Consider the following 16,126-nt stretch of genomic DNA (forward strand, 5'->3'; position numbering starts at 1 on the left):
TCCTGAAATGCATCCAAAACTGAAATGATTGGTGGAAAAACTAGTGACAGACAAAAATAATTTAGGAGGTGGTGTTCATCACCTCAGTTGTACAGCTTTGTTTGAAATCAAACAATATGATATTAGTTGTAAAGTTCACGTGAAAAAAAGTTTTGAAATGAAAATGGAAAAAAGGAGTGTCATAAACGTAGACACTAAAAGGAGCCCCTTTAATAAATGGAGGACTAAAAATGACTTATATAATATAGTATCAATAGATAAACAAATAAATGTATATATATATATATGAAGTAATAAATAAATTAATATTGAAATTAATAAATAAATGTGTGAAAAGTTAATATGGAAACAAACAATAGAATAGATGCTGAAATAAATAAATGCATAAACTATAAAGGAATAAATAAATTTTAAAGTAAAGATGGAATTAAATGTGTAAATGCATAAACACAACTAGACTAAAAGTTAATATTTGAACAGGACATTATTAAATACTTTAAATTATTTCTACACTTTTTTACAGCTATATTTTTTTTTAATTCTGTATTTCCATGGCTGTATGTTAATTAGATAGGCTGTCCTAACCTCTTCATATATTTATTCATGCATCCATATTGTATTTCTGAATTTATTTCATTTTCACTTACTTATTCTTGCATTTATATATACATTAATTTATTGATGCTTTTGTCATTTTTTGTCCTCCATACTTAAGATCTGATTTTTGAAACACCTTCATTTATTCGCTTCTTGAATGTAAACCTTGTCTTTGAGACCACACCTACAGCAGACCGAATCTGTAATCACTCTAATTTCTAGTCACATGCCAGACAAATATCACTTCACAGTAATAAATTAGAAGAAACATTTATGGATTTTCAGCATAAAAAAGCCATGTGTTATTTTCGACAGTTTGTCATGTTTTATCTATCAATGTTTAGCAGACACTCTTGCTCTTTGAAATTTGATGTCAGCTGTTAATCGAACCTGGCAAACTTGGAGATGCAGCCTTCCTGTAGGACCCTGATGATACTTGAAATATACAATAAATGAAGCCCTCCAGGTGAACTGTCAGGTCCTCATAAGCCGGATAATCACCTTAACATTTTATTTGCTGTTTTCAGAAATGTATATATTAAAACTTTTTTTTTTTTTTGCTCAGGTCTGCTCACTCACTCATGCCAGGATGCCCGGAGCAGACCCCTCTTCCACCCCAAGTTACAATAAATACCCTAATAATGCAATGTAGAGACCTTAATGTCCTGTACGCACTACATGTTAATCTGCACTATATGTACAAACTTTGGGAATGTGTGTCTTTTTTTATTTTTTAGATTTCAACGTTCAAACGGCTTGATATGTAAATAAATCGAAAATCTATAACCGAATGTGAATTAAAGTGCATTTCACCTTTTCATCAAATCACGACAGACGGCTCACACACGACAGCAGTTTTCTTTATTGTCTGGTTTGACAAGTTGATCTCATGCTAAATCACATTATCAGACTGCTCTTATCACCTTTTTTTGGTATATGTTTACATTGCATTAATTGCATATCTTTGCATGAGCGCCTCCACAGTGAGGAGTTTCATGCATACAAATACATTTGTTTAAGCTGGAGGTACAGTAGGATGGAAACAGTGATCACTCCACACTGGCTGCATGTACAGCAAACACATTATTTATAGTTATGTACATAATATCTTCTAAAATACCAGAGGTACAGAGATGGTCTTTTACAGTAAAGGTCGACGACTACTGAAGATAAAAGATCCTCGGGCCTCTAATTTACACATCGAAATTTTGACAAAGATGAGAACTTTGATAACAGTCCTTAAATGTGATGATTATGACTGATTAAAGGAGGTGAACCGAGGCATTTAAAATGAAGACGAGTGTTTCTAAATAATGTGTCTATAAAACTTCCTTTACAGCAGGTTTGTCACTGGGGTCTCTCAGTGAGACTGGCAGGTTACAAAGGCATTGGCAGTGATGAAATCGTTCAGTGAGGCTGAAAAGCGGAGAACCTACAGGATGAGGACGCTCTCCGCTCTGAATTCTTCTTCATCTACACTCCTTTCTTTTCACATCAGATGGAGCTGAACAAAATGAGAGAAGGAAGTCATTTTAGATTATTGTAATTCTTAACATATGGTGCCAGGTTTGGGCTATGTTAAACTTATCTTTTTCAGAAAGTCCAAAAATTATATTGCTATTATTACAGTTTTGAGAGTGCAAGTTCAGAATTAGGATCCCACCTGATTTTATTTAATCTTCCACTAATATGATTGTATGAAAGACATTTAAAGGTTAAATATATGTCAGGTCAGTAAAGTGCATCAAAAAAGTTCCTGATGGTGATTCATGTGATAAAATCGAATGGTGTGACGCACCAAAAGATTGGTTACAGATGCGTAACGTTCACTTGAGAGAGAAAATTCTGCTCTGTTTTTCTGACAATAAGGTTCAGTTGGTAACTTTTATAAAGAATACTTTTGATCATATTTGCTGAAACTCACTTTTTCCTGTCAGTAGTACATGACAGGTAATCTGTGATTTGTGAGATTTAGGTTCTACTGCCTCCTTCCGAGTACTCCTAATGATATTTGCAAAAATTCACAATGCCTAAACAATAAAAAACAACAAATCAGAGCCAGAAGGGCTCTCTAACAAGTCAATCATTGCTTGCATACACGCGGTCAACAACGCAGGCTTACATGACAAAGACAAATAAACAGAAAAAGACAGACAACCAAAACTTGCCTTAACTAGTACTTTCAAAGAAGACCAACGTCTTGTCTGATTGGTTGTTTTTTTCTGGCATGTCAGATTCTGGCAAATGTCACTAGAGCCAAGACAAGGCCTGAATTTTTCACATATTATCTGTCACATGTGCTACTGTCAGGATGCAGTGACAGTTTCAGCAAATTGGACAAAAAGTTGTTTGTTTGGGTTTTTTTGTTTGTTTTCTAAAGATGATTATCTCGTTAGATCAGAGAAATACAGAGGCTAAAACTCCTGAAATGTCATTTGTGTAATACTACTACTACTACTAATAACTTCTTTAGATAATGATAATTAAAAAAAAGACAAAAAAAATAAATAATTAAAGCAATTTAAAAGTTATACAACATGGGACAAAAGGAGCTACACATGAGAGAGAGTAGAACAATTTTTTTTGTATGCAAAAGATAATTATTTTGTTAATTAAAATATCATCTTTTGGACTTTAGGGACTCCATAGAAAATTAATTAAGAAAATAAACAGATTTTTTGTCATGAAAACTTAAAAAATTCTGAGATAAACTTTTGTAGTTAGTTAAGAAAAACAGGGCAAATTTTTTCCCCCAAGTGAATAAATTACACAATCCTAATAAGTGCCACTTAAATTTTTTCCCCTGCTGACTTTTCCAAACACAATCTCTTAGAAATCATTTGAGAAAAATCATTAAAAGTAATTCTGTTACAATGTCAAATATAATAAGTAGTAAAAGACAACAGTGTAAACGCCTGCTAAGGTAGTTATTTCACTGTGATCCCTAATAAAATAAATTAAACTGTCAGGTGTTGATTTCCTGTTTACTTCAGCTGTATCTTCTAATGTTGTCCTCTTCAATAAAACCAAAATGTACATTTTAAAAATACGCAAGCTTTGTTTCAAACTCATTCAGAAGACTGTCAGGGTTAGTTAGTAATACAACAAGTGAGTCACGAGGCTGGCTGGATGAAGCACTGTTAGGGTCACAAGTCCAAGCTGAGAGCATGTATCCACCATGGCAGGAGTAATGAGTTTGCAGGATGATGTAATGATGTATTCCCACTTTTATAGTCCTTGAAAGATGTGGCAGGTCCATTCCTCTCTGTGCAGGTTCATACAATACATCATGCTGGTGTGGCTGAAGCTACTAGGCATTTTCTAGGCATCCTACAGATGCTCCTTTGGTCCTTTAGAAGTTTTTAAATCAGGGTGCAAAGCTGGCGTAGAAGCAAAAATGTCTGATGAAAGTCAGTATTGCCAGTCAACTGAATGAAGGTGGGAGTTCAGTGAACGTCTATGAGACAAAATACTTTCTTTCTGTAATATTCTTACATTATAAATTAATTTCAAGTTGCAGTAGAGCCTTGAAGGCAGATTTTTTTAAACATCAAATATGCTAGAAGTAAGGCTTTCTCTTTTTAAGATGAAACATAACTTCTTCATCTTTAAACTTGATGAATTGCTTCCTATTCTTTTTTTTAAGAAGTTCTCCTTTTTCTCATCTATAGGCAATCCTGTTTTTCCGTGTTCCCAAGCTTCAATACAAACAGGTCTTTGCTATGCCAATGACACACTGGCCTACTTGTGCGTTCAGTCAAAAGTGTCTCCCAAAGGAAGGAAATGAAACCTCCTCCTCTTCCAATTCGCACTGAAACTCAAACCCCCCCTGACTCTGCTTGTGTTTGAAAGGGAGAAACTGAATACAAGCCTTCACTGACGGTGAGAAAGACACTCAGCAGTGCGAGGCGTATTCAGCTACGGGGAGCGGCGATCTACTCAGCAAAGAGGAGTCAGGCTAGACTGCATGAGACGGAGTGAGAGGGGACGGAGGTGCAGTGAATTTAGCCTGAAGTAATGGGAGAAAATCGAGTCAGTATTATGACAGAGGGAATCTATAATTTGGAGGTTCATTTTAAACCATCTTGGGAGAGCCAGCGTTAATGCCACACCAATGAAAGCTACGCTGATGAATGTCATTGCCATTGGGTACAGAAACAATTCAGGGTCATCCATCTTTTCCGAATCTTTAACCACCGGAATGTGAGAACAAGTCTGATCTGAAACCAAGTTATTACCCAAAGGCAACATTTCATCGTACATGCTCTGGGCAGGAGGCCATTTTGGCTCCCAGCAGAGGGGCGGGGCTAGCAGGGTCAGGCAGAGTTATCTGTTGGCTTTGTATTTGGACTTGCTGGCATCACGCGGCTCTTTGCTGGGGTTGCTCCAGTCGTCCGCCTCGGGGCTGGTCTTGTAATGCCGCCACGCTGACTTGTTGAAGACAGGAAGACGCTCGAAGGACTCACTGGAGAGGGCCTTTAAACACAGGAACAAAACGGAGAACATAAGAACTCAGAGTTATTTACTTTTAAAGGGAGAGTTTGATGACGCCAAATAGAACGCTGAAGCCAGAGACGATTAGCTTAGCATGAATAATATAATAATAATAACAATCATCATAATTATAACTTTATTTATATAGCACTTTAAAAAACACTTGTTTACAAAGTGCTTTGACAGAAAAAGCAAAGGCAAGAACACGGGGTATTATAAAAATAAACATTAACACACATGCGAAACAAAGAAAGGTCTAGAACAAAACAAAACAAAAAGGCAAGAAGAAAATGCGCATAAAAATGTGGACAAGAAAGTTCATAGAGCATCTCGAAAAACAGTTAAATTACTCAATGAGTAAAGTTTTAGAAAATATCAGAATAAATGCAAGAAAAGACGATAAAAATAATGTAAGAAATAACAACATCATATCAGTGGAAATAAAACAAAGATAAGCAGATAAAATAGTGACAATGTAACAGTGACACTTCCATTAATGCACGGATTAAACAGAAGAGGTAAAACATGTCAAGTTTTAGGCTTTAGGTTGAAGTTTCCGCAGAACTTTTGTTGAAAAGTAAGATCCTTTGTGTTTAACCAGAAACAACTCTGAAATCACCATCGCCAGCCCCACTGGACCTTATCCCAGGCCTATCTTACTCGTTAACAAAAAGGTCTTCCTCTGTAGGGATCATTTCCAAGATGTTATCAGACTCTCGTAACAACAATCTGAGCCTGCCATTGGCAAAAACAAGCACTTTTAATGATGAACGTAGATAGTGCAAACATGCCCTGAGCGGCTGCATTACGGCCTGTTAAGTGGCTTTTAGCTGCAGCGCTCTTGCTCAATACTGGACCAATTTCAAAAACTGCTGGTCCAAAAAGTCACTTAGACACAAAAACATGAGAAAATAGCATCCTGGTTGACAAAGACTTAAGTTACCCTTTAACAGACAGATGCCAAATTAATTCTTGGCAAATAAGGAGAAATGAGTGCTTTTCCCAACATATTAAACTATCTCTTTAACCTCTGACGTAGCTGAGTCATGACTTCGGGAGACAGAAATACATTACAACATGCTCTACATTTGACCAGCTCACTTTACCTTCAGATAGATGACAGCATCAGTGCCAACACCCTCCATGGAGTAGAGTTTCAGGTCCCCCTGGAAGTATCGGGCATAGAGCCTGGAAATGGGCAAACCGTAGCCAAAACCAGCCTGGAGAGTGGAAGGAGAGTGAGAGAAGTATAACAAATGTATGGGCAAAAAAAGGTTTGGTATGGTGACCGGGGTGGATAATGATGTGAATTTTAGGAGTGTACCAATGGGACAGCTCCTGGCTCCAGGCTTGGTGTCGGAGCAGTGGAGTACATGTAGTTAAACAAACGATCTATCTTCCTCAGAGGGACTCCTCCTCCTCTGTCGCTGATCTGAAGACAGGACATGAGAGAGATGGAGCAAGAAAGACACAAATATTTTTCTAATGATGTGTGCACCTGTGTCCGCTTTACCTTAACGGAGAGATCTTCTTTACCCAGAGTGACTTTTGCCTTCACTGGTGGTAATCCCTCTTCGCTGTTCTCGTGAAGCTCCACTGTGGCTCTCATTGAGTTCTGCAAACACCCACAGAGTTAATTAACTCAGCTCAGCACAAGTCCTTGCAGAATTATACTCACATTCACATTTAATTACATTCAAAGAGCACTTAACTAGCTGAGTTAGCGCCACTGATGCTGCAGTGCTCACCTTGAAGAGCTCGAACAGCATGTGGAACAGATGAGAGGGTACATACACCGCCTGGATGGGCTTTTTTGGGGCCTTCACTGGAGGACGAGAATGAAAGAGGTGTGTGAAGATCACAAACGGAGCCGGGTCTTTTGAAGTTAATGAAATGGTGAACATTATGATCATCACAAGGCTAAATCTGGACGCCAAAGCTGCACCCATACGCTCTGGATCAGTGGTTCCCAACTGGTGTATGCACGGGGTCCAGATTTTGTCCTTAGTCATTGATTCAAGGTCCAAACATAAGATAAAATACCACATATTCCACAAAATGTATATAACACGCCAGCGTAGAACACAATGAAATGAAACATACTGCAAGAATATAGTGCAATAACTTCAAACTTAAACTGCACTGCGGCCAAAAAAGTGCATATTATTGCTTCAAGATCAGTGACATAAAATTACTGTAAAGAAACAAATAATACAAAGATCAGGGCAATAAACAGCAGCTGAACAGGAGAAAAAAAGTACTTCAAAATAAAAGCCCAGGATCAGAAATTCAGAATAAAGTGTGTTTTTCACAAACATGTTCGGGAGACACTTGCAGTCCATTCAGAATGGACCCATAACCCACTAGTTGGAAACCACTGCTCTAGACAGACTGGACAAAGTACACTGTTTCACTGCAGATTACAGGGACAAACAGTCAATTGCATGGAGCACAAAAAATAAATTAAAAATCTTACTGTTGAACTCTTCAATCTTCAGATCGGGAGCTGCCAAGTAGTACTTCTCACACAGCATCTTTGCCGTGTCGTAGGCATCTAACGGAGGAAAACAATGTGAGTCAGAGCAGAACCAGCACAATATCTTGGTTGTTTACATTTGGATTCCTGTTGCAGGTCATTAATATAGCTCCTGTCCCTCGCTGGGTCACTAAGAGTACAGCTTTGGAGCCACGCTGCTGGAATTCTTTAAAAACTATCATTATGTAAACACGGCGTTTAGTGAAGACAAACTTGTTTGTTTCGTGTCACTGCTTAGAGTTGCTGGTTTTATGTCTCTGTTTCATATAAACACTAAGCATATATTTGCAACAAATTTCAACCCATTGAGTGGCTTCAGAATGTGTTCACTTTTTTGCACTCTTTATAGTAGATTTAAAGGGGCTCATTTTCAGGTGCATACTTGTATTTTGTGTTTCTACTAGAACGTGTCTGCATGTTTAACACTCGAAAAACACTTTATGTCCCTCATACTGTCTGTGCTGGAACACCTGCCTTCAGCCTCTGTCTGAGGTGCTATGTTTTAGCGTCCTCTCCTGAAAAAGGAGTCTGCTCTGATTGGGAACATCTCCAGGTCTTAAACATTTCGGCGTCTCTGCACCCTCATAGTACGGCTGAATTCTCTATTGTGAAAACTCACCAATAAATGCTTCTAAACCTCAAACTTCACAGCCGGACATGTTTCAGCAGGAATATGATCCAACATAGGGAAGAAATTAACAAAAACTGGCAACGAAGATTAAGTTTCCTTACATTAAACTGTACTGTAGCATATGTCCATAAAGAGGTGTGTGCCTTTTGAAACCACATGTATATCCAATTGATTCAATTTCCCACAGACGAACTCCAGTCGGGTTCTAGAAACATCTTGAGGATAATAAAAGCAAACAGTTTGGAGAGCCACAGCAAAGAGCCTGAATTCTAAATGAGAGTTTTTGACTTTTAACCAATGTGCAAAAATGTTTTTACTTTGGCATTATGGGTTATTGAGTTTAGAGTGATGGCAAAAATGTCAATTTTATCCATTAAAATCAAACGAACAACACAATATTGTGCACAAAAAGTTAAGGACTTCTACCGATATAGATGACAAAAATATCCCCACAGATTAAGAAAACAGCACTGCGCTCTATGATTACATATTATAATGATTGTGTTAACTGACGGTTTTAAACTCACCTCTGACGACTTCAGCCACACTGCAGGTGGGATCAATACCGCCTATGTGTTTTGGATGCGCAGGGTTTGTGTCGTTACCAAACAGGAGAGCTGCACAGAAGGACACAGAAATAAAAAGTCAGCTGCAGAAAAAAGCTCAGTAACAAAAATGAAGACAGTATGTTACTGAGACTCACTGTGCTGGTTGATGAGCATGCGGAAAGAGATGCGGTTGGTGTAGAAGCGGTCGAGGAAGTACTGAATGTTGCTGCTGATAAAGGGGTCAAAGCCAAACTTCTCCTTGTACTCGATGACTCCCTGAGCCATGGTGGGAACCACATCGTTGTGACGGTTGCGGATCTCAATCATGAGCTCCAGGAAGCTGAAAATAAATTAAATAAATATAATGAAGGAAAATAAACCCAAATTATTATTAACACACTCATCAGTGAGCAACCTGTCATGCCACTTTGAGATCGCACACATATTTCTATCATTCAAATTGTGGAATGGGTTGGGTGATGGGTTGAAGCAAAGCACGAACATAAATCAATTTAAAAAAAAAAAAACAAAAACAAGATATTTTTGGCAGGTATATGGATGAGGAATGGTTGTGTTAGGGGTGTTTCTATTTATTTTGTAACACTGGGGGATATTTGGATTGTAAATAAACCTGGAATAGTTATTTATTAATTTAACTGGGCGGAAAGTAAACTGGGAGTGGTTGTTCATACACTAGTTGTAAATAAATTTGGGAATTTGTTAAAATAATACAAAGAAAAAAGTGAAATGGGGTAGGGATGTATAGGTTTTACCTCTTCCTTCCTCTTTTCTCACACTCTACTGTTATTTTGTTTGTTTAATTTTTGGTTGAAAATAAAGTCATTATTTCATTCAAAAATAAAAGTTCTTGATTTGAAAATCAGAAAAAAAAAACTGCCTATACATTACCAATTTTCACTTTTTTTGCTATTTTGAAGGCCAGAAAATGATCAGGAGGAGCGCTTCTTTCATTTTCCACTGACCCTAACAGTTCTTGCTAGTGTGCTCTCTAAGCAGACGGCCTTATACAATTTCCTGTCTGTGTTTATCAGTTATGTGTCTGTTTATCACACAGACTTGGTTACAGTATAAATATGCACCGTTACCTGTGCAGTCAGCAGAGATCTATGCGTGCTAAGTGGATTAGCTGCAGCAGACTCCAGACATTACACGAGTATGCAACAGCTGGCTGGCTCACAAATCTGTCCTTACCGTACATAATATTGTACTTATGAATCTTTGATAAAGGCAATATTCACTCACTCATTCAAAGCGTGTGGGTCCTCTGGCTTTCTGTTCTCGTAATCCAGCAGCTCAACAAAGCTCTGCATGTACCTAATAAAACAAAGAGGTCAAAAGGCAACTTTTACACACACCCGTATCTTATCACTACTGTAAACCTTATTGTTTGAGAGCAATATAATGTGTATTTCTCAAGGAAGCGTCTCACCATTTCTGCACCAGTCTGACAGAAGGCTGGCTGAGCAGGTTGTCAGGTAGCAGGTTGACCTCTCTCATGGTGTTAGCCAGTCGCACTGGCAGCTCCTTACGCAGGAACATGTAAGATGTTTTCTCACAAGCATTGTCCCTACCTGAGGAAAAAAAAAAAAAGTTACTGCCTTATGGTTGTGTGCCTCTGCAGACCAGTCAAATGCACTTATAGTTTACAGCCATGTCTGTCCAGACTTCAAATTCGGATGTCGCTGCAAAGACACTACATATTCTAAAACATAAATGCTTCACACGGAGCACAGAAGATCGAGATATCATCATAGTGTCAAGGTGGACATCCAAGATTAGTGTAATTCAGTGTATCTCCCCTTCTGTTCCTAACATGTAATGTTGATTTATGGTTAGAAAAGTGTTTATGCAGAACATTACCAAGTCAAGTGAAGCTGAACTTTGACCATTCATTCATGAAATGTTATCACTTCATCATTTTATCCCATTAGATATTTGCGTGAAATTCGGTCACAATTAGCATATGAATTCTTGAGTTATGGCCAAGGGCATGTACAGTGAGGTCATAGCGACCTTGACCTTTGACTACTAAATTCTAATCAGCTCACTGTTGAGTGCAAGTGGACGTTTGAACCAAATTTGAAAAATTACCTCAAGGTGTTCTTGAGGTATTGTGTTCACGAGAGTGAGACAGAGCCACAGTGACCTTGACCTTGGAACAACAAAATCTGATCAGTTCATCATTGAGTCCACGTGGACAGTTATGTCAAATTTGACCAAAATCCCCCATGTTCTTAGGATACTGTCTTCACAATAAGGAGACAGACAACGTCATAGAGACCTTGACCTTTGACCACCAAAATAGAGTCAGTATATCTTTCAGTCCAAGTGGACGTTTGTGCCAAATCTGAAGTAATTCCCTCAAGGTGTTCTTGAGACTTCACGTTTATAAGAATGAGACAGACAAGGTCACAGTGACCTTTGACCTTTAACCACCAAAATCTAACCAGTTCATTACTGAGTCCAGGTAAAAATCTGTGCCAATTTTCAAAAATGCTCAAAGTGCATTCTGGAGATTTCATGTTCATCAGAATGAGCAACAAACAACTAAGTCATGTCTACCTGCAACACAGATGCACAAAACAATCGCTGTTTGTCAGAGTTACACGATTAAAAGTGAACGAAATATCTTAAAACTCTGGTTGAGTTTTCACTTGTAGGAATTAACTTTTCCTGCCAAGAAAAATATTCTGGATCTTGTCTTGCTAGTCATAGTGGCTTATAGATTGCAAAATCCACCTTTCTTCTTTCAAAACCACAACACCTCTTGGGCGTGACAAACCTTTCCAAAAAATGATGGAGTAAATGCAGTTGTTATCATTATTCAAACATTCCTGAAACGCTTTGTTCTCACCCTGTTACAATGACGTGAATAAAAAAAGATTTCACATGTGACTGGTAGAGGAAGCAAACACACCAGCTAAAATATAAGCATCTGGTTGGGAGCAGTTTCATTTTGCAACCTTTAATATGATACTTTAAATTCTGCTAACTGGCTGGAAACATATTTAGTGCCCGCCAACATTCGCTGTATAAGGAAATCATGAATCTTGCTACAGAGACAGAGTCATGGAAAGGTTAAGACGATTTATGTTTTAGAACTAAACAGGAAAAACTGTCTGTGGTGTAATGATGAAAGTCTTTCACAAAAACAACAATGACTTTGCTTTTTTTTTTTTTTTTTTTTTTACCCCAGCTCAACTAAAATGTAGTTTCCACAGCCCGGCCAAATTCACACAGAAGCGTGTGAACCTTTTTGGCACAGAGAAACACTTCACACGGTGAAAATCTGTTGGAAGAAAACGCTTTCAGGTTTTTCTAGATAATAAAAAAGAAGCAATGGCAAACTCTGAACAGATCTTATGATGCAAAGAAATGTTCACTGCTAACAGGAAGCTCTTTGGGCTGAGTGGCCCTGTGAGTGACTTAAAAACACAGACACACAGATTTCTGTGGCTTTGGAGTGAAAACTACATTAGCTGGCGGAGAGAAGGGAAACGTCCGATCGTCGCTCCTCAAAGGAGCGGCTTCCCCTTACTCAGCAATATAAAGGGTAGGCTCCACAGTTATAAAATGGGGTAGTGAAAGCACCAAACACTGACTCAGCCCTGGGATGACACACTGCAGCTTGCTGACTCCCCTTGCATGATGTCTCATTTGTTCCCCTTTGAAACACACCTATGCCGTCTGCCCTACTGCTCCCACAGAGACGTGATCGAACGAGACCCTTGGCGTGCATTGCTCAACGCAAAGCATACGCTTCCTGCTCTTGCACATCCAATGCAAAGCTGTGAGAAGAAATTACGTAACAGAGATGACTGTGATTAATCAGAGATGGATTAAGAAAAGGCTTGAGTGTAGCTGGCTACAGTGTCATCTTGTGTTTCAAGTCTCACGTCAGAGTGTTGTACAATTATTGACACAACATGCGGAAAGAAAAAACACTGCACAATGGAGATGTATCTTTCAAGTTACTTTCATTGGTGTACTACTACTAATGATAACTTTATTTATATTGCGCCTTTAAAAGCAGAGTTTATAAACTGCTTTGACAAACAAATCAAAGGCAGAAATGGAAAACTTTGAAGGCAATACAACAACAGAAAGCCAAACAGTCCTACTGAACACAAGCGAGACGAAACTGGAGTAGAGTTTGGATAAAAATTCTTAAAAAGCAGACAAATGCCGCAAGATGCAAAATGTTAATATAAAATAATACAAACAAATATGCCAAAAACAATAAGAGCAAGCAAAGGAAATAAAACATGGATAAAACAGGTAAAATAAATAACATGAAATGAATAAAAAGACATCACATCAAAGCAAGTCAATAAAATGGATTTTAAGAAGTGATTCAAAAGAGGTCTAATGAATAATGACCTGAAATAAGCACCTGAGGATGGAAATAAGCCTGATAAGATGAGTAAACATGAGTAATTTAACAACTGGGGTGTTCATCCTCTACTGATCATAATGCTGCAGTGACAATACCTGCGTGGATTAAGCAGTGTGTCACATGTCCACATAGTAAACAAACCTGCAACAGAGAGCTGCCATCAGAGTACACAGGACTGTTTGTGCTGTCATGGTAGTGACATTAAACACCAAATTCAGACGCCATGTGACCATAACTGAGTATAATGTTTCATGGCAGCTTGGAGGAGACTTCTACTATTAATAACAATTCAGAGACTGCCTGTGACTCTTCAACTTGATAGAAACAGTGAAGAAAATTGTAAAATACAAGGCCCCTGGTTGTCTTCCTTATCAGCGAGCCCTTCCTTTAAGATATCAATGCTTTGATACTCACCAAAATCCAAAAACTGCTTAATGGAGAGCGGAGAAGGAGAAAATCTGGAGTAATACTCGATTTTGGGGTTTGTGTTTTTCAGCAGAGACACGAAAATCCTCATTTTGAAAGTTTAATGATGATGCCTGGATGCGACCGAGAGAATGAGATTCAGAAAAAACGCGAGCATTTCATCCCCGGTGCTGCTGACAGACACACGGACAGTCCTCCTCTCTCGTCGGCGTCCACATCTGTCCCAGCCCGGCCTCCGGAGGACACGACACCGAGTGATGAATAAATGTCCATAAGGGTCCAGATAGGACACAAACAATTTGCTCTCAAGAGGGCTTCCTGGGTCTACATTGTTGGACACTCACGGGAGCTCAACACTTTCAAGCTAGCCAGAATCAAACATCAACTTCCTGTTCCGGGTTTTCAAAATAAAACTGTCAAATTCAGCTAATGTGAAAAGTATTGGGAATAATAATTGGAACGACTAAGTAGTAAATTTGATACTTTTTCAGGTGGCATCTTTTGTAAATTGTTTATATTAGCTTAATTAATGTTGATAACTAATGTGCACATAGATTTCTACCTAAAAACCAATTTATAAGAAAAATGTTTGGGTTGCCATGTTTCTATAATGATAGCATAATAGTAGTAGTAGTTATAATAATAATAATAATAATAATAATGATAATGATATGCACCTTTCATACAAGAAATGCAGCCCAATGTGTTTACAACAAGGAAATTACATGCACCAAGTACCCCACATGATAAGACATAGAGGACATAATGACATAATAAAACCTGCATGTAAAAGTAAGAGTAGAATACATAGAATGCATCTTCACATGAATAAAACCCACTTGATAATACCAATAAAAGTAAGATTAAAAAATAAGGATAAAAATAGAATGTACAGAATACATAACATAAGGTGAAAAATATAACTCACTGAGATAATATTAATAAAAAATAAAGCTAAAAATAGAGCTTATAAAATGCAGAAAATTAAGGAAAATGCAACATTTCAAAGAGGTGCAGCAGTGCGTAAGTGTGAAGCAAAATGCAAGCAGTTAAGTCAGCGCTGGTTAAAGTTTAAAGTAAAAAAGGTAGGTTTTTAATATTCTTTTAAAAATATTTAGCGAGGTGGCTTCTCTGATATCTATAGGTGGCATGTTCCAGAAAAAAACAGGATCATTTAACCTCTGACCTCCTGGAAAAGCATTTATTTGAAGTCACAAGTCACAATATCATTGAGACCCATTTGTCAAAAGACTGACTTGTGTCCACTCAGCCAGTTTTAAGGATCAATGTACAGCTATTTTATTTTGAAGGACACACCTTGATACTTCCTGCCTTTTAGGACACACTTGACGTTTTTTGGCTGCACGTACATTGGAAAGTCTCGACTCAACCGCACTTGTCCCTGGCTTGTTGATGCACAACGATGATTGGCTTAAAACCAGGAAGAAGGAAACAGCAACAACCCTATTGGACGACTGTGTGTCGATCAACATCCTTTACATTACCTTGTTTATACGCAGCCTCGTATACATGTGAAGAGATATAAGCTGTGTTCTTATGACTGGCAGTATTTCTCATTGAACTGTGGGAGAGCAGCTGTCATATCACTACCTGTTACAGTAATAAGAACAGACAGGTGATGATACTGAGACTCCAATCAAACACAGTTTTACTGCAGATGATAGAAATCTACTAAATTTTGGTTTCTGCTGCCACCTAGCGGCAAAATATTTAAAGAATAAAATGCAGGTGAATGTGAAAACTGACGGTACTGTAGCAAATGGCACCACAGAGTGCAATTTGATCTTTAAAATGCTTACACTGTGCATAGTAATAGTGTCAGTAAAGGTCCAGTGGTTGTAACAGAATACAAATGCAAAGGCAGTTTGTCATCATTTATGTAATAATAGCACTATTATTGCTTGAAATCTAGAATTTGATATGTAACTGTAAATTTAAAGAATAGTAATTTTGTTCTTCAATTGTTAAACTTGGAAAGTCTCTTAGTCAGTGCACTGCAGGTTGGCTGAAAAATGTCAGCGTTGCCAACCAGCAGACATGCAATTTAGCTTACATGGTAAATCAAATTTCTGTTTATATATTAATAATAAAACAATGTTTAGTTTATCCCTTGAAGAAAATACCTCTAGAAATCGACGACTGAACACAAATCTCAAGTATCAGCAAATCTTCTTCTTCATTTCCTCTGTAGTCATAACAAAAATGAAACCTCCTTGGAAATTATATGATATAAACTGATATAAAGCATTACGAAAAAAAAAAAAAAACTCCACATATATGTGCCTGATCTCTTTTTTTGGTAAAAACTAATTTAAATGACACTTTGATCCCTGGTGTGATTTGCTGGCCACCATTAGCAATATTGACAGACAAAAAAAGGTAGACCTGCCAGCTGTGGCCCACTTGATGTTGGGAAAGATTATCTGATTAGGGGTTACATGGTCCCAAAATTGTCA

At 37.8% G+C, this 16,126-nt stretch overlaps 1 protein-coding gene across 1 annotated transcript; it reads right to left on the reverse strand.

The window, feature by feature from the left end:
- Positions 1-3,631: 3,631 nt before the first annotated feature.
- On the reverse strand, positions 3,632-14,012 carry pdk3a (pyruvate dehydrogenase kinase, isozyme 3a). Its single transcript, XM_042510090.1, has 11 exons — positions 13,638-14,012; positions 10,257-10,398; positions 10,070-10,141; positions 8,962-9,146; positions 8,786-8,875; positions 7,568-7,645; positions 6,840-6,916; positions 6,605-6,706; positions 6,416-6,523; positions 6,198-6,311; positions 3,632-5,073 (listed from the first exon to the last, which is right to left on the reverse strand). Exons 1-11 carry the CDS (start codon positions 13,738-13,740, stop codon positions 4,924-4,926), a joined length of 1,221 nt encoding a protein of 406 aa, XP_042366024.1. The 5' UTR covers positions 13,741-14,012; the 3' UTR covers positions 3,632-4,923.
- Positions 14,013-16,126: the final 2,114 nt, after the last annotated feature.

Source organism: Plectropomus leopardus, chromosome 21, assembly GCF_008729295.1.
Source record: "Plectropomus leopardus isolate mb chromosome 21, YSFRI_Pleo_2.0, whole genome shotgun sequence".
NCBI lineage: Eukaryota > Metazoa > Chordata > Actinopteri > Perciformes > Serranidae > Plectropomus > Plectropomus leopardus.

What these genes read in the sequence shown, in the direction of transcription:
- pdk3a (XM_042510090.1), bottom strand. Translation starts at nt 13,740, where the DNA reads ATGAGGATTTTCGTGTCTCTGCTGAAAAACACAAACCCCAAAATCGAG. An exon ending in TAAGCAGTTTTTGGATTTTG is followed by an intron (nt 10,399 to 13,637) that starts GTGAGTATCAAA and finishes TTTTTTCCTCAG; the next exon opens with GTAGGGACAATGCTTGTGAG. An exon ending in TGCTGTTCGAGCTCTTCAAG is followed by an intron (nt 6,707 to 6,839) that starts GTGAGCACTGCA and finishes GGGTGTTTGCAG; the next exon opens with AACTCAATGAGAGCCACAGT.